The sequence below is a fragment of the Panthera pardus genome, unplaced genomic scaffold (assembly GCF_024362965.1).
Source record: "Panthera pardus isolate Hobbes unplaced genomic scaffold, ASM2436296v1 HiC_scaffold_10, whole genome shotgun sequence".
Classification (NCBI taxonomy): Eukaryota; Metazoa; Chordata; class Mammalia; order Carnivora; family Felidae; genus Panthera; species Panthera pardus.
In genome coordinates this window covers 2,949,833-2,967,413 of record NW_026526655.1, presented here as the reverse complement: position 1 = coordinate 2,967,413, position 17,581 = coordinate 2,949,833, and the positions used below count along the sequence as shown (strand labels likewise).

Here is a 17,581-nt window from a genome sequence, read left to right as displayed (position 1 = left end):
GGAACTCAGGAGACCCGGCACTCCAGAGACCTGGGGCCCGACTGCACCCATTATCAAGGGAATCAGAAATTAGCCGAATTCCATGTCGTTCCGGGAGGGCCTGCCAGAGACACCTCATGTATCAGGCTACCCCCTCCCCCCACAGCTAGGCCTAGCACCCCGCCCCCACACAATGTTCTGCAACCTTATTTCGCACAGAGAACTGAAAAAAAGCCAGAAGGCTCCGACAGCCTGTCTGGGCAGGTCACTTTCTCAGTTTCCCACTATAAGATGCCACGTCCCCAACCAGGCGCATTACGAGGGCGAAAGAGCACAGGTGAGGTGCCCATGAACTACAAATGTCACAGCAGCCTGTGGGGTCACCACTACAGGCCAATCCAAGATGCCATGACGGTTTGGCCAAGGAAAGACCCAGAGCATATCCAAAAGCAAACACAACCTCTGAAGGGTCAAGAATCATTCAAATGTAATAATGCAAAAGACTAGAAAAAAAAAAAGAAACCTTTATTTACAACCATGGGAGTCCCACAGGAGTACACGAAACACACGTAATGTGCACACACACACACACACACAATGAACCTCTGAAGTCAGCACATGCCGCGCCCCTGGCCTCGCCGCGCCCTCACTGCCCTATCCGCACCACCATCACCGTGACGTTGTCCGCCGAGCCCCGCTGCACCGCCTTGTTGGCCAGCCTGTTGCAGGCTGCTTCATAGCGCGCGTCCACTGTGGGCTTCCCTTCTCGGCTCTGGATCTTCTCATCCTACCGGACAGCAAAGGGGCACAGGTGAGCGGGGGATCCGGTCACCCTCCGAGATGTGGTCTCTGAAAGGAGGAACTGCTCCCCAGCCTCCGTCAGGACAGGCAGCAGGACAAAAGGACCGAGGAGTCCCCTGGGTGGAGTTCACACAGGAAAAGTGCACTGGGGGGCCGCGGGGAGGAAGCCGCGTGCAGCTCGAGCAGCTGGTACCCGGTGAGCTCTTACCTCCAGGCAGGACAAGATGAAGTTGACAGCTTCTTCCGGGGTAAAGACCTTGAAGAGGCCGTCACAGGCCAGCAAAATGAACCTGTAACGGGAAGAAGAAATACAAACGGGTTTTAGCAGCAAACCTTATAAAATGGCTGGACGATGCAGGTAAAACAAACACTTACCCAACTACTCAAAGGCTAAGAATTTTTTAAAACCAATTTGACTTCTGAGAGGTGGAAACTAGCATTTATAGCCATGATACCATCCATCAAAACTGGACTACCCTTCTGTCCGCCCACAAGATGATTATGGACTAACCCAAACGCTAGGTACTTCTTAGGTGAGCTCGAGGTAAATCGTGGAATAAAAACATCAGGTGTTACGGCAAACACTGAATTTCCATCACCACGTGACTGTGTAGACACAGACACGAGGGCCTCGAGCCCTCACGACCCTCACGAAGCGCTGCGAGAGTCCAACACGGCAGGCAGGACAACCAGGTACGTCTATGGTCTGAGAACAGGACCAGGTCCCTTTCAGAGGCCCCCTCCTCTGGACTCCCGAAGGAAGTCCTTGTGTACAACAGGGTGCAGAGGGGGGCTCCCCCACAGCTCTGAGGTGGTCATCCCTCTCTGCTCATGCTAACGCCCAGGTCTTGGTTTGTCTTCTGGCAGGGCGCTTCCCCCACAGTGTTCAGTGAGCACGCAGGGTGCCTGGAACCCAGCAGGTGCACGTCCGGGGAGGCTCCCGCCCCACCCCCCTCCCGTGGTGACAGAGCCCGAGTAACTGGTCACACAAAGCCACGACTACAACCCAGAGCAGGGGAGCTGGCACAGCGCACGCCACAGGGGGGCCCGGGCAGGGTCTGGAAAACCAGAGGAGGGGCTGGTGGAAGGAAGCGTCCCAAGACCCCAAGGCCGGCAAGCGCACACGGCCCCGCAAGAGACGCTGGGCAGGCGGGGCCGTGGGGAGGCGCCCTCGCGCGGTGGAGGGAGCAGGCCCGCTCCTTGCGGCTCCTCCTCGGGGCTCCTCCTCGGGGCTCCTCTTGAGCCTCGGGCTGCCTACCCAACCTTCAACTCCTCGCTGAGGGACCCTGGCCGTGGCGGGCACGGCCGTCTCTTTCTGGCCCCAGCCCGGCGCTGCTTCAACACCTCCCTTCTCCACCAGTCGAACTCCTCAGCATGGAACTCAGGACCCCGCACAACCCACCCCCCGCCCCCCAGCACCCTGCTGGCATCCTTCGATGCTCTCTGCTACTGCTGCCCGCCCGCCCGCGTGTCATGCTCTCCTGCTGCAGTGGCGGTGCATCTTCCCTCTGCCGGGAGGCCCTTCTCTCTCCCACAGGGACGTGGCCCAGGTCCCCCAGAGCACCTGTGCTCCCGACACCCGGTGCCGGAACCCCCCCGCCCCCCCCCCCCCCCCCCCCCACGTGTGCTACCCTCCTGGACTGGGGGACCCGCCAGGGCAGAAAGCAGTCTGTCTGTTCCTGCAGTCAGGCCCAGGCAGTGCCCACGACAGGACCGCTCCACCCACTCCAGGCTCATGACACAAACTGAAGTCGGGAAGGGAAACCGGACCGTGTGCACGCACCCCCGTGCCTGTGGCACGGCCACGTACCTGTCGTTGGGGGTCAGCTGGCAGCGTCTGATGTCTGGCACAGAGGTGACCCCGCAGCGCTTGTACTGCCCGTCCCCGATGGAGCGCGACACCTCCAGCACACCCAAGACACGTCCGTCCCTAAATCGGGGAAACAGACTCCATGTGACAGATCGTGGGTCCACAGTCCTTCGAGGCAGAGGGAAGACGGAGCCCGCGAGTCTGCTCTGACCCGCGCTGCCGGCCCTGAGCCTCAAGGAACACACGCTCGTCTGCACGTTCCGTGCTGAATCCTGGGCGCCTCCGCCCCGCGGCACCCGACGGCACGGTACACCCCCTGGCTGGCACGGGGCAGCCCCCGACCCCCAACCTGCTATCTTGCCCACACTCAAGCTGGATGTGACAGGACTGGGTCGGGGCCTAGATCTGCTTTTCTATTTCGTGTTTGCCCTGAAGCCCCTCAGGCCACATCTGAGCCCGCAGCCAGGGTAACAGCTGCCGCAGAAGGCCACTTTGAACTTGCACCCAACCGGACTTGGAAAATACCTGAAGGTAACTGTTCCCAGATGCCGAAGCACCGCTTTCTTTACACAGGCTGTGAACGTGGTTTATCTTAACCTGCATCAATTGTAGTATTCTGCACATTAGACTTTTACCCATTCCCATTTTTAATGAATTTATTATTGTTATTTTTTAATGTTTTATTTTACCTTTGAGAGGGAGAGACAGAGCATGAGCAAAGGAAGGGCAGAGAGAGAGGGAGACACAGAGTCTGAAGCAGGCTCCAGGCTCCCAGGTGTCAGCACAGAGCCCGACATGGGGCTTGAACCCACAAACTGTGAGATCGTGACCCGAGCTGAAGTTGGACGCTTAACCAACTGAGCCACCCAGCACCCCAAGTTTATTTATTTTAAGAGAGAGCACGAACAAGGAAGGGGCAGAGAGGGAGGGAGAGAGAGAATCCCAAGTAGGATCTGAGCTGTCAGCACAGAGCCCGACACGGGGCTTGATCTCATGAACCTTGAGGTCATGACCTGAGCCAACATCAAGATTCGCACACTTAATCGACTGAGCCACCCAGGTGTCCCTACACGTTCCGTTTTCCAATGAGGCATCCAGAGATGGGGAGGCAACCTAGAAGTGGGCCTGCATGTCTGTCAGCAGGGGAAAGGGCCCCCACTCGATGCCCCCGAGAACAATCCCGATGGGCCTGCGTGCTACGCGACCTCCGGCAGCTGCAGACCCCTGGGGCCGCAGGCCCTCGCTGGTGAAACCAGAGAAGGTGCACACGAGGGATGCGTGAGTGCTCAGCAAACGCCAGAGCCGTTCGCGGGGGTCTACAGAGCTTTTCCAAGTGACGGAACATTAGGAAATGCTCCGCAGAGATGCTCTGCAGATGGCTGCGGGTGGCAGGAAGTTCCTCACTGGCCTGGGCCGCTGTGTTGGCACCAGAATCCAGTCCGGTCCCGGCCCTTCACCGTGGCCACACCGTCGCCCTCCCGGCGGGGGCCTCCTGCTGGCATCTTTAGTACAATCATGGAAACGAACAGCAAGGGGGACAAAGTGCACAGGAGCAGAGGAAGACCTGGGTGGGGGGAGGGGCGCTCTCAGCCTCCAGAGCACTAACTGGGAAGCCGCTCAAAGCGCGAGCCCCACAGGAACCCGAGGAGGCGCTTCTTTGGTGACCTGTGACTAGGCGTGGCCTCCCCCGCCCCAGGCACGAGCCTGGCCTGCTTCGACGCAGCCGCAGGTCCCCAAGACCCGGTCAGCGCCAGCAGCTCCGCACAGAAACCGGCCGGGCGCGGGGTGTGAGCACAGCAGGCCCCGCCCCCGGAAGCACAGCCATTTTCAGTGTGTCCCACGCCCTGCGGGAGCCACAGCAGGGAGCGCCAACGATCACGGGGCCGGAAGAGCCACCTGTACTTCAGAAAACGACGTGGAGAGCTGACCCGCACTCCCAGGCGCAGGACACACGCACGCCAACAACGGACGGGCCGTGTGAAAGCAGGCGGTGAACTCGGGACGCGGGCGACCCCGCACGACTGTCCTCACGGAAAGGGGAGGGACCCAGGTCAACGTGAGTGAATGCCGACTGGACGCCGGTTTCCAACCAAGACAGCGCACAATAGCTGGGGAAATCGGCCAGGAAAGGAGAGAACCCGGCAACCAAAGTTACTCTCTGCGTTCTGTCTGCAACGAACCTTCAAACAGGGCAGCCTCACACGTGGCAAAAATGTTCGCTGCTGAATCCAGGCGGTGGATGCTGAAATGTTTTACTATTTTACATTGTTTTCTGTAGGTCTCAAAGTGTCAATGATAGCAGCGGCAGGGCGGGCGTGGAGAAGACAAAGCCGGCCCGCTGCGCTGAGCCACCGCCCCTCTCTGAGGGGCTCGTCCTAGCCACACCGTCAAACGACATCGCTAGGACACCTCAACACCGCTCTCAATAACGTGGAGCCTGGGGACAGAGGGTAGCCGCCACATGGCTGATACTCCTGTCAGCCACGGGACTGTCAATGTCCAAATTTTTTCAAGGAGTTCAGGCAAAAGCAGAATTTTAAAGTTCTAAGAAAGCCAAAGGAGCTCTCAGAGTTGTGACTCCTCTCCAGAGGCCCCGCACCACTGGCCGGAAGCAGCCTAGAGCAGCAGTGATGGACAGAAAATGCCCCTCCGGGGACAGACGGCCGCGGGCTTCCCCGGACCCCTTCCTGCTCTCTCACCCCCCACCAGAACATCAAGTCCTAACGGTCATACTGTAAGACCGACCAGAAAACGCCCTGGCTAAACTCCGGTAAACGTCCTTCGGTAGAGAAAAGACGAGGAAAGAAGTCAGCCTCGTCAGCCACCTTCGAGAAACAGCGTATGAAAACCAGAGCGGGCATGCGGTCGTCAAAGGTGTAGACAGAGATGGAGCCGCAGACGGAGCAGGTCGGTGCGGGCTACGAAGAGCTACTGCCTTCACCACCTCAGATTCTCTCCTGGAGAATCTGCCTAAAACTGTGGCTTATTCAGTTGTGACAAATAACAGTATTCAAGAAAGTTCCCAGGCACACGGTGCGAAATCCCACAACCTCCATTCCCCTGCCTCCCCGGCTTCGACCTTGGTCTCCTCCCGCCACAGACACTGCGGAACACGGCAAGTTCTGCCCTGGGAGGCCCCCCGGCCGCGGTGACGGGGAGCACCCGCCAGCCCTGTTACCTGACATTCCCGCCAGCCTTCTGTATTCTCATCCGCTCCTCATACTGGGTGGGGTTGTGCTCCTTGCTGAGGCTTAAGGCCGCGTGCTTCTGACTCTCCTCATTAAACCGACACAGGATTGCCTGGGAACACGGACAGTCCCACGGTCATGAAGTTCAAAGTTACCAGGTGAAGAGAAAGGTTAACAACAGAGTTTCAGTTCAGTCTCCCGCTGACAAACACGAGTTCAGAGCATCAGGCGGCAAAGAAGCGTCACAGAAACCGCGACCAGGGAGAGGGGCCGTGGTGCGGGTCCAGTCTGGCGCCAGCACCGCGGGACAAGCAGCCAGTCGCTGACCCTCCGCAGGCCGCTGCCCTCTCGTCTGCGACACCCAACGAGGATGAGAGCCCCGGGAGGCGTCGCTACTCCCAGGATCCGCTGCAGGCAGAGGGGAGGGCAGGAGGGCGGGCTGGCCAAGCGCCTCCATTCGCCGCCGCCACCGCCTCCACCACGTGGGAACTTCCGGGGAAACCTCAGTCCTGCGGAGCAGGAAGCCCGGAGGATAGGTGTGTGCCTGAGGTCACACAGCAGAGCCAGGAGGCAGACAGGATGCAAATTTGGATCAGGCTCAAAGGTTTTGTTCCCCCCCACCGCCCCCCCCAATTTTACTCATGTTACTTGTTATTCAGTCTCAACACATGTGACCTAGGGACGGTCTGCTAGAATATCACCACATAAAACCCACTGCACAGGGACCGTCTGTGATGCTCACTGCTGTCCCCCCAGCGCCTAGTATTTATGCAGAGATCACTCTAAACACGACGGGGTGCGGGCAGCGGTCTCCAGGTGCTGCCTGAGAGCGGGAAGGCTCACTTGGTCACCGTGACCGCTGCCGCAGCACCAGGCTCGCTGAAAGAGGTCCTGCCGCGTGGGGAGGGGGGCGGAGCCAGGTGGCAGGGCGCTGCCCTCCAGCTCTAAGCCATTCCCCACCGCTGGGGCCGGGACACTGGCTGCCACCAGTGGGAAATAAGCAGGTTCTCGCCCGCGGTCACGTGGCCTGGGCTCCAGACACGGCATCACCTAGTGCTTCTCCAACTACTTTTGACTTATTTGGAGTTGAGGGAAGGGCTCGCCCTGTTCCCTCCCAGCCACCTGAAGTCAGAGGCATGCAGCAGAGGAATATTCAAGCTGCTCGCACAGGGATGACATTCTGACCCACAGCCCCATGGCGGCAGAGCGTGTGTGCGTGCACGTGCACACACGCACACGCTCCCCAGGGCCCAAGACGGCCCAGAGAGCAAACAGCTCCGGCGCAGCTGCCAGCCCCCTGCCCGGAACGTGGAGTCTGCAGAAGCCCCAGCAGCGGCCCCGCAAGAAAGACCTCAGCCCGTCACCACTTCCCGCCCCGCCGAGCGCACGCTTCCTGGTGCCGGCCACACCCAGCGCCGCCGTCCCGGGAGCGGCTCCGGAGCCACGTACCCGACTGTCTCCGAGGTTGGCGATGTACAGGATGTTGTCCACGGCCAGGACACACGTGGCAGTGGAGCCATCTTTCCAGGCAGGCTTCCTGGGGGCAGACACGTCAGAAACACGGTCACCGCCGACCGACACCCGCGCTTCGAGACTCCCTTCCAGAGCTGAATGGTAAGGTCTGTACCCCGACACGCACGTTAGCGGTCAGGAGAGCTTACTCGGTGGTGGGCGACTGTCAGAAGACCTCCGCGCTCACACACTCATCTTTATGTGATTACACTTACTGGCTCGAAGCTTGTTTAAGGAACTCTTCATCAGTATGCTTAAAAGTGTCCAAAAGGCATCTCTTCACGGTTTTCTCTACGCTGATTACATCTCCTGTTACGGAAGCAACCAGACGACAAACTCTTAAGGGCAAATTCTCCTCCCGCTGCCATTTTGTTTCTGTGTCGTGACCAAGAACATCCCACTTCCTCGCCCGTAAGACAGGGTCAGTGGAGTTTGTTAGCAGTCTCCCAGGTGTGAAGGCAAGACACTCACTCACACACACACAGCTCACGCAAGGTGCCATCACGCAGACGACAAGTCCTACGCCAGGCGCCTACACGGCCCCACCTGCCCACCTCGAGCCTCGCTCCCTTCTGCCCCACCTTCAGAGAGCCACTGACGGTTCTCTGCAACGTGACCCGTCTTCCTGATTTACACCGACAGCAAACACCAAGACGAACACGAACCGACTTTGTTCTCAGTCTCACCTTTAGGAAATTTCCTGATCAAGTTCTGATGCAAGTTCTGTGCAGCAAATTTTGAGGCTCGAATTCCTCCGTGTCCATCAAAAACAGCAAAATATGAAACCCGGGTACTGGAAGAATCAATTGTCAGTTACTGAGATTTTCACAAAGATTGCTCCTGTCCACTAAGGTTTCTAAATCTTATTTCAAACAGTGAGCACTGAAAAGACTGAGGATGCCCCGTGCTGAGACATCAGCCACACTGTCACAACGGAGAAAAAAGACACAACGTTAACTGAGACAAACATGGAAGTAACTTTCATGGTATTTTTTATTCTAAGTTCATTTAAGTGATTTCTGCACCCAACACGGGGCTCGAACTCATGACCTGGAGATCCAGAGTCACACTCTTCCGACTGAGCCGGCCAGGCGCCTCAACTTTCACGGCATTTTTAAATTAAAAGTAAAAGCTCAGGGCCTTGGCTGGCTCAGTCAGTGGAGCATGAGACTCCTGATCTCGGGGCTGGGGTTTTGAGTCCCACATTGGGTATAGAGATCACTTAAAAATAATCTTAGTTAAAAACTCCCATTTTTCAAAACTCAAGATTAACTGATCTTTCACTGAAGATGAAACTAAAATTCCGAACTTGTATTTAAAACAGATTTCGTTTTAAACCTAACACACCAATACCAGTTACTGATCCGAGACCATGAAAAATACCTCGGAGAGCAGAGGTAATTCCAGAATTGTTACTCAGACTGACCCAGCAGCGAATTCTCAATGCCCACCTTACCACTTATTCCCCTTTCAAATTCTGCCAGAAAGCTTTCATATACAGAATAAACACCATTAACGATTTAAAGCATTTCAAGCAAGAATGAAAATGCCCACGGGAAATGACATTCACTCTGCAGAGCTCTTTCTCAAACATGTTTCGAGTTCCTTTTCAACAGAGACCTCATGAGCTGTGACTAAATACCTTCGTCCGGTTCCTAACACACGGTACCTGCTAAGGCACAGTTTAGTGAGCCCAGTGAGACCCACTCCCCGGGCTCTCCAGAGGCCTTTCCTGGCTTCGAAAGGAACTCCAAAGCATACCACAGTGGTCAACGGCCGCCTAACACCAGGGACTGTGCATACACGTGGTCTTCTCCGCACATGACCAGGTACCAGCAGGGACCATCACTTCCTCACCTGGACAAAACCCACCGGCACCAATGGCTCCGGCACACGGTCCGTTAATAACAGACTGTGACTGTGGAAACACGGCGGTGCCCACACACGTGATCCTTGCCCTAGAGTCCCCCGTGTGCACACACGCATGATCCTTGCCCTACAGAGTCCCCCGTGTGCACATGGGACGTGTGTTAATGACATGCCTTGATGTCCTGCCTTCTGATGTCTTTCCTCCATGCCTCAGAGCTTATCCAAAGGCCTCATTTTAATCTGCACAGTTGCAGGGAAATTTTCACTGTTCTTCTCCTTGATGTCATTTCTGCTCTTTCTCTTTTGGGCCCTGACCACGACATGGCTCTCCTGGATCAGCTCCCCCCTCCACCTACGGGCTCGCAGAGTAAGAGCGCTCCCTGCCGGAAGCTCCTCAGACACTGGGCAGTCTGTTCCCATTTAACAGGGTTCTCGGCTCTGCCAGAGCCGGGAACAACTTGGGGCCAGACAGCTCTCTGTCGCAGGGCGTCTGGCAGCAACCTGAGCGCCCCCGCCCACGTGACGACCAAAAACGTCGGGAAGGGAAGCACTGTGCAAAATCAAGAACCGAGCAGTCCAAGCGACAGGCCACGCTCCTGAAACCTGCCCACGGAACTCGGGCCAAACGGTCCACAGAGGCCTGCTGGAGCAGGGACACTCACATGAGGGACGATGGGGGCCTGCACTCCTCAGTGATGTCGTTCAGGATGACGTGGGCGTCCTGCATCTCCTCCCGCTCGCCCTTCCGCTCAGCCACGTAGCCTTTCAGACCAAAGATCACCGAGGAGGCTGCGGGAAAGAGAACAAAAGGCCAATACAAAACTGTGCTCTTCCCTCCAGAAGCCCTAGTCCCAGAGCAAACGGGGGGGGGGGGGGGGGGGGACGACAGGGGACTCTGGCTGTTTCACTCAGTGATGTCCTAACCGTGCACACGAATAAGCTGCTCCCCCGCAGCCACCTACCTCCCCAGCTGCAATCTGTAACTAAGATCAGACCACTGTTGGACAAGGACGGTCTCTAAAAGGCTGGGCAGTGGGGCCGCCTGGGTGGCTCAGGTCAGGATCTCACGGTGGTGAGATCGAGCCCGACACTGGGCTCCACCGCGCTGGGCACAGAGCCCGCCTGGGGTTCTCTCTTGCTCACGCGTGCTCTCTTTCTCTGCCCCTGCCCCACTCTCACACAAACTCCCCCTCTCTCTCAAAAAATAAAAAAGAGAAGGCTGAACACTGAAGAGGGAAGTAGCAGACGACAGCAAGTTAGTACCGACAGCTTCGGTTAAGGCATTAACAGCAGAGCAAGGAATGTGCTGTCGTCCCAAACTGGGGCAAGGGATTGTGTGCAAACCCAGTCTTGTCAGTAATCTAATGAGGGCAGAAAAATTCCTAGTTTAGACACATGCATGGAGTTTATCCCAAATGCCCTGTTGGACACGTGAAACTCTATTCCCATGCCTGAGGCTGGTAATGAATTTGAACAAACAGTAAGACAGTTGCTTCTACTTCAAGTGAGGAAGGAAAGGATAAAGGAGCACACACACCATGGGCACAGAAACCTGCCGACACTGAACGGCCAGGCCTGGTTAAGCTCCTTTTCGGACACCCTAGGGCTGTGTAAACAATAAAGCGAACACGTTGACAGAGCCATTGACAGAGCCGTTGCTGGTAAGCACGGTGCTCTTGAGGCTCGAGGCCGTGACCAGCTAACCTACGGCCCCGTCCTTAAGCGGGTTAGTAGGCTCCTCACACGCCTCCCAGTGGGGTGCCTCCCGGCGCACCCCACGGCTTTCGCTCGGAAGCTCTGGGGCAAAGGACAAAATGATCTGTACGGTGTGTGAACATCCACGGCTACCTCTCTTTAACTGATACTTTTCATTTCTTCTCCACTCTGACAAGTTACAGAGCTGACTACAAATTTCAACCGGTTTTTCCAGCCTCAGGCTCCTTCTTGGGAAGCTGCCTACTAAGCTGATCACAAATTCAAAGTGCTCAGCAACAGGCTGTGAACAAAGACAGGGGTCAGAGAGAAAGTGGGGGCCCAACAAGCTAACCATTCACTAGACAAGGTGAAGTCAAAATGACCTGGGTTTTCTAACCCTCAAAGAACAAACGTGGGTTTCCGGCCTGACCAAAGATGGGCCAGAGACGAACAGAAAAGTTAGGAGAGGAGGCAAAAGTAAACTCGGAAGTCTGTCTGCAAAAAGAGAACCCTGCCAGTTTCTTAAACACAGACACGAAACAGAAGTGTCCCGAATGGGAAAGCTGAGCTCGTTTTTGCTCTGGGTTGTTTTAAGATGGGAAGTCTAATACATTTGTTTTCAAACTGTCTGAAAACCTTTACAAACTTTCTTTTCCACAAGCTCTTCGCTGCCGTTCTCTTCTTCAGGGGCTCTTCTCTTTGCTCCTTTCCCTTCGTTCTTTACCGTCTGGGACATCGAAGCGTCAAGAGAACCTGGACACGAGGAGAAGCCAGAAAGACACAGCTACAGACTGTCAAAGTCCCCAGCCGACCAGGCTCCACCCCAGCCCCGAGACGAAACGACGTGCGGCGCGAGCACCGGGAGAGAGGCAGGCACAGGGATCTCATGGTGAGGACTTGGAGGGGTGGGCAGTGGGCCGGGTGCCCGCCAGGAGGGACCACAGGTCAAGATCCAGGTCCTGCTCAGGCCAACTGTGAGAGGATCTGCAAGGAGGGTCGTCAGTGGTAAAAACAGCCCACATTTTGGGGCTGTGACACACACGAGGCTCCATACCCACAGGCCCTTATTAACAGGGAAGTTTCCAAAATCTGCAAAGTGACACGTCTTGAACAAGTCAAGAAAGCATCAAGTGCCCCGAGAGGGTTACAATGAGGTAAATGTCAGGTTTTAAGAACCGTGTATTGCGAAAGGCCAAACAGGACCGCTGAAGCCATTCACACTTGCAGAGGGATGAGTCTGTACTCAAGCCAAAAAGCTAAGAGCACCTGCAGGGTGCGTGCGTTTTGGAAGGAGAAAGTCTAGTCTCAAATTAAGGCAAGTGACTTGACCTCCCCGCCTCGGTTTCTCGACCCGTAACACAGGGAGAACACTGTCATCTCGGAAGGTGGGGACGAGGTAAGTAGAAGCATTTATCACAGTGCCTGGGTCATCACGTACCCAATAAATGGCAGCCGTTGTCATAGTAAGCAGCCCTAAGTACTCTCTGCATAAAAGCATGTGACCATCTACTCAATTATCCTTCACCAGACATTTCTGAGTACAGAGGAAGGGAAGAAAATGTCCCTGCAGAGTCAATTACTCGCAAAAGGACAGATATCTGCAACAGTAGGACATAACACACACCCTGCCCCACATAGTAAAGCACGTTAACTGAGAAAATTTCACTAATGTTTCCAATATACTTTCCCCCAAGGTCTTTCCAGTAGCCTCCCGTCACGTACTGTTTATCCCAGCTTTCCCGTGCGTATGTAAAACGATCTTCCTCTCTTTTAACTCGCAAAACAGAGACACTTTTATAGCTTTGTTACTGACTCCTAATTGAATCACTTGTAGTCAGAGAATGTGGTCTGTATATGAAATCAATTCATTAGTGGGACTTACTTTATGGCCTAGAATGTAGTCGATTTTGTATACGGTGAATATGTCTTCTCAAGAAATTCAATATATTGGATGCAAGGTTAGATTCTAAATCCGAAAAAATCAAGCCTGTTAATAATGGTGCAAAATCTTCTAAGTTGTTACTAGTTGATTGTCCTTTGTCCTGGGAAGAACTAAGACACAGCTATGTTGAATTTTCTTTTATTAAACCTGTAAAGAGCCCTGTTAAGTTGATGTCTGCACGCATTAACTTTCATTGTAAGGCTGCTGTCCTTATAGGCAAGGTTTCAGGTTTAACTGTGAATGAGAGAATGCTGTGGTGTTTTAGTAAAGCCCCGAAAGCCTGAGAATTCTCACGTTAGAGGCCTGTAATGACTTGTTCTAAATACAGAACTATGCTAACTTAATCCATACATTCTAGACTAACCCTGATAATTTTTATGTAATGAATTAGTAACGCAAAAGATCGACTTGAAAATCAGCAGCAAGTGTTGTACTTGACGACATAAGGAAGGTATTTACACCAGCAGATAACTGCAGGTGAAAATAGACAGCCTGCCCCCTGTCCCCTCACTCTTGTCCTGTGGCCCCCTGTCCTGCCCTCACTTAGAGCGATTCCACGTGAGAAGTCCTCGGTGAGACAGAAGAGGAGACTCATCACTGTGACCACTGACCGGAACCTGCTCTTTTCTCCCCTTCGACCTAACTGGGATGTAGAAAGGAAAAAACATTTCCAGGAACAGGTAGAACCAATGTGAACAGGCTTGGCAAAAATGAAATCAAATCAATAAAGGTTCTTGAGAAAAAATAAGGACTGAATGAAAATAACCAACTAAGGTTTCAAGAAATTCCAAGAAAACTCCTGCACATGGTCTGTACTAGTTACTAAACCAGTGTCATTCAGATTGTATTTTCTTGAGATCAAAATTCTTTTTAATGTAGGTGCCATAAAAGAGAAGACTATCTGTTTTTATAGGTTCAGGGATATTAAAAATATTTTAACTATGTCATATAGTCAGAGACTTCTGCTGAATACACTGGAGTCTGTCACTAACAGAGGCAGAGACGGACTGCTTTTTTTTTAAATAAAATGTTAAAAACAAAGTTTAAATGACTAAGCTCTTAATTCTTAAAGTCAGTTGCAAGAGGTGGAACCCCAAGAAGTAAACAATAATCACCAAAAAGTGATGCTGTATATAATCTTTTTGTTTCCACCCGATGGTGCCTATTTCTTTTGTGATTTTAATAAATCTCATGCTGTATGCTGGTTTCATGTCATCCTAAGCTCTGTAGAATCTATTAATAAATACATTTTACATAAGGATACAATTTTTATGTATTATTTCCATTGGCACATTGAACCTTTTCCCTCCCACTTACCTGAATCCCCACTGCTGGCTGGTGGGAGATCATCAAAAAGCAAAGGTCCCCCTGATCCTGAAACACAGCAGAACACTCAGTGAGCCCACAAAACCTGGGGGAGGCAAGAGCTTCAGAATCCATCCCACCAGGACACCTACGCAGGTCAATGAAATCATCTCAAAACTCTCGTGTCAATCCAGTGGCAACTCATACTTCGGTAAATAATGGCTCGAACCTACTTTATTTTAAATCCTATCAATCAAAGGAAACAAAAATCTGCCTGAAAGAGTTAAATCTGATTTCAGCTGGTAAAGTAAACACTCAAATGAACCGGAGGAAACTGCTCAACGTTTTTATGCAGCTCCTCAGGGCTAGCGACTAGTGGATTTTTCTGCCTTACCTGATGCCATGGATTCAAAACTTAAGACAGTCCAACACCTAAAACATCTGTGTGTTGAAAATGGGGGAAAGGGAGAAAGATTTGAGACAACTACAACCCCAGGATGACACGTTGACACACACCTGGGAGAGCCTGAAGACTGTACCTGAGTCAGTACTGCTGGCCGGAGGGAGGTCGTCGAAGAGCAGAGGTCCCTTCTGAGCTTCTTTGCCTACAACACAGAGCACCTGCTTAAAGAGCATCTGGTCACCAGCCAGGACACATTTTTGGCGGGGGGGGGGGGGGGGGGGGGGGGGGGTACCTTCTGAGATGTTTACTATTAAGTTCAAATTTTCTCCTCTTTGTTGGACAAACTTTTTAAAAGTATTTTCTGGACAGCCATTTAACACGGACATTTGCTTCCAACAGTTACAGTCAACAGAAAAGCGATGAAAGACGACCCAACTGGCATTTGAAGGGCCACTGGGTATTTTGAGGAAAACAAATATTTTTTTTCTCCATAATTTCATGCCTGAAAGCAACAAACGCTTAAAAACCTTTCTTTAAAAATAAATCCTGGGAAGAAAAATACAGATTCTAGGCCAAGAAAACAATTATTGGGTCCCTCAAGATAAAACTTCAAAGACAGAGGGATTCTTCCAAGATATGTGGTCTTCAAAAGTCCTATTTCAATAGCATTCTGAACTGACCACCAAATAGAAGGTCAAACAAATGAGCACAGAGAAGGTGAGGGGCTGAAGGAAGCAAATCGGTGTTAACCCGGCATCCCCAGCAAGTGCCCACGTCAATTACCATCTATGGAGAAAATGAGGAATTTCAGATACTCCAAGACAATAAACTCAGCAGAAAGCCAGGGAAATTTTTTATCTAAAAATTTACACACCAAAAGTACCTGTCTTAAATGCTTTATACTCCATTATCCCTTTCCACATAAAATTTAACCACCGTTCCTTATTCTCCAGCTTTCCCCCAAATTTCTATGTAAGCTATTAAACACTTGAACGGGGTGTGTGTGTGTGTGTGTGTGTGTGTGTGTGTGTGTGTGTAAGGGCTGAAGACGCAGGTGTGCACAATCCCATCCTGCATTTGGCCCCCTCTGGTTCCCCGGAGTTCAGGTACAGAAATGTCCTCATTTCACAACCAGTTCAATTGTAAGCTCCAAAAGGCTCCGTAGCGTCCTTTTGCCTCTATGTAGAAACGAACTGGGTATCAATCCTACTCTTTTAAAAACAAAAGCTTAAATTAAAATATAGAAACTCCAAGGAAAGAAGTATCTTCAGGGGTTTTTAGGTCAAAAGTACCTTAAATACCTGATAAATTTCTGATTTAACAAAAAGTAGTAACTCTTCCGCTTTACACCCTAATTCAAATGGGAAATGTCTATTTCATTAAATTATACCGTTCTCCCTCAGGATTTCCCAAACTAACGGCAAATACTACCGTTTATCTCACACATGACATAAACACCCTACAGAAAGTATTCAAAAAGCAGCATCGCCAGGCCATTAAATGGCATGCAGAATGACCACTTAGTCAACAGTCCTCCTCCCAGGATCCCTAATGTTCCGACAGGGCACTTCCAAGAGGAACCCAAACCATATTGTGTCTGAGCCTCAAACGCCCATTCTCCTGACAGACTCCAAATGCAGGACAGGCGCACCGCGTTCAGCGGGGCCCGGGGGCCAGGCGTCTCAGGAGACAGAACGTTACAGGGAGGAGGCCGACCTGAAAAGCAGCCCACCCTTCCGCTGGGGCCAGGTCAGGTTTTCGCTTCTGAATTAAACTACCCATCTGAATCAGGTCCCCCGACTGCCACTGTCCAATGGGGAAGTCCTCTCTCCCCAGGGAAGACATCTTCAGTTCTTGCAAGCATTCCTCCCAGCACAGCCCCGGCCCGGCCTCTACCCTGTGGCTACAACTCGGACGCAGGGCACGGATCCGAGCAGCACCCCAGGCAATGGCCCGTCTCCACGGGCTGAATCAAACGCGCTTCTCCACTCCTTCTCACTCTGGGATACTGGAATCCCGTAAGTGCGATTTCAATTAAACATGAGAGCATCTCATTTCTTTTGGCCACAGCTGAGAATGGCTTGTAAAAATAATGAACATTTACTGCCTTCCAGGCACTGTTGTATATTCTAGCACTCTATCTATCTTCAGTGCATCAATCCTTACAACGGTTTTACAAGGTGAGTACCATTACTGTGTTCCTCATGGATGAGGAAACTGAGGCAATCAGGCGCAATAATGCCCAAGGGAAAGCCCGTAAGGGGTGGGGAGTCCAAGCCAGGCAGCCTGGCTTCCCAGTCCATGCTCTCGTGAGGTGCCACACTGCTTCCACACGGCATCTCATTTAACCCTTCCAACAACCCCACGAACACAATCTCGAGGCTCTAGGTCTCTGGAATACGTCACTGAAAGGATCAAATAGCTTGCATTTGTATTCTTAAAAAAAAAAAATCTGTGGGGTATCTGGCTGGCTCAGTCAGTAGAGTATGCAACCCTTGGTCTCGGGGTTCTGAGTTCAAGCCCCATGCTGGGTGTAGAAATTACCTAAAAATAAAATCTTAAAAAAATTTATGGGGGCGCTTGAGTGTCTCAGTCGGTTAAGAATCTGACTTCGGCTCAGATCATGATCTCGCGGTTCATGAGTTCCAGCCCCACATCGGGCTCTGTGCTGACGGCTGGGAGCCTGGGGCCTGCTTCCAATTCTGTGCCCCCCCCCCCACTCTGCCCCTCCCCTGCTCACGCTCTCTCTCAAAAATAAATATACATTAAAAAAATTTTGTTTTTAATTTTTTTTTTCAACGTTTTTTATTTATTTTTGGGACAGAGAGAGACAGAGCATGAACGGGGGAGGGGCAGAGAGAGAGGGAGACACAGAATCGGAAACAGACTCCAGGCTCCGAGCCATCGGCCCAGAGGCCGACGCGGGGCTCGAACTCACGGACCGCGAGATCATGACCTGGCTGAAGTCGGACGCTTAACCGACTGCGCCACCCAGGCGCCCCAAAAATTTTGTTTTTAAATCTGTAAGTCATAGATGCTGTAACAAAAACTTATGATCAGCCAGAATCTTACATTCT

At 52.5% G+C, this 17,581-nt stretch overlaps 1 protein-coding gene across 3 annotated transcripts in view; it reads right to left on the bottom strand.

Annotated features, from left to right (window-relative positions):
* Window positions 1-487: 487 nt before the first annotated feature.
* The window catches only part of ILKAP (ILK associated serine/threonine phosphatase), a 31,198-nt gene continuing 14,104 nt past the window's right edge, over window positions 488-17,581 (bottom strand). The window contains exons 1-11 of one of the 3 annotated variants that reach the window (XM_053902994.1): window positions 14,641-14,756; window positions 14,114-14,170; window positions 11,491-11,607; window positions 9,822-9,948; window positions 7,977-8,083; window positions 7,506-7,599; window positions 7,228-7,315; window positions 5,769-5,890; window positions 2,591-2,710; window positions 989-1,070; window positions 488-766 (exon numbers count right to left, since the gene is read on the bottom strand). In XM_053902994.1, coding sequence (XP_053758969.1) covers window positions 626-766; window positions 989-1,070; window positions 2,591-2,710; window positions 5,769-5,890; window positions 7,228-7,315; window positions 7,506-7,599; window positions 7,977-8,083; window positions 9,822-9,948; window positions 11,491-11,607; window positions 14,114-14,170; window positions 14,641-14,737 — 1,152 coding nt within the window. In that variant the 5' untranslated portion in view covers window positions 14,738-14,756 and the 3' untranslated portion in view covers window positions 488-625. Of the gene's footprint in view, window positions 767-988; window positions 1,071-2,590; window positions 2,711-5,768; window positions 5,891-7,227; window positions 7,316-7,505; window positions 7,600-7,976; window positions 8,084-9,821; window positions 9,949-11,490; window positions 11,608-14,113; window positions 14,171-14,617; window positions 14,757-17,581 lie in introns of those variants that run through there. The other 2 variants (XM_019445377.2, XM_019445375.2) reach the window with 2 other exon arrangements.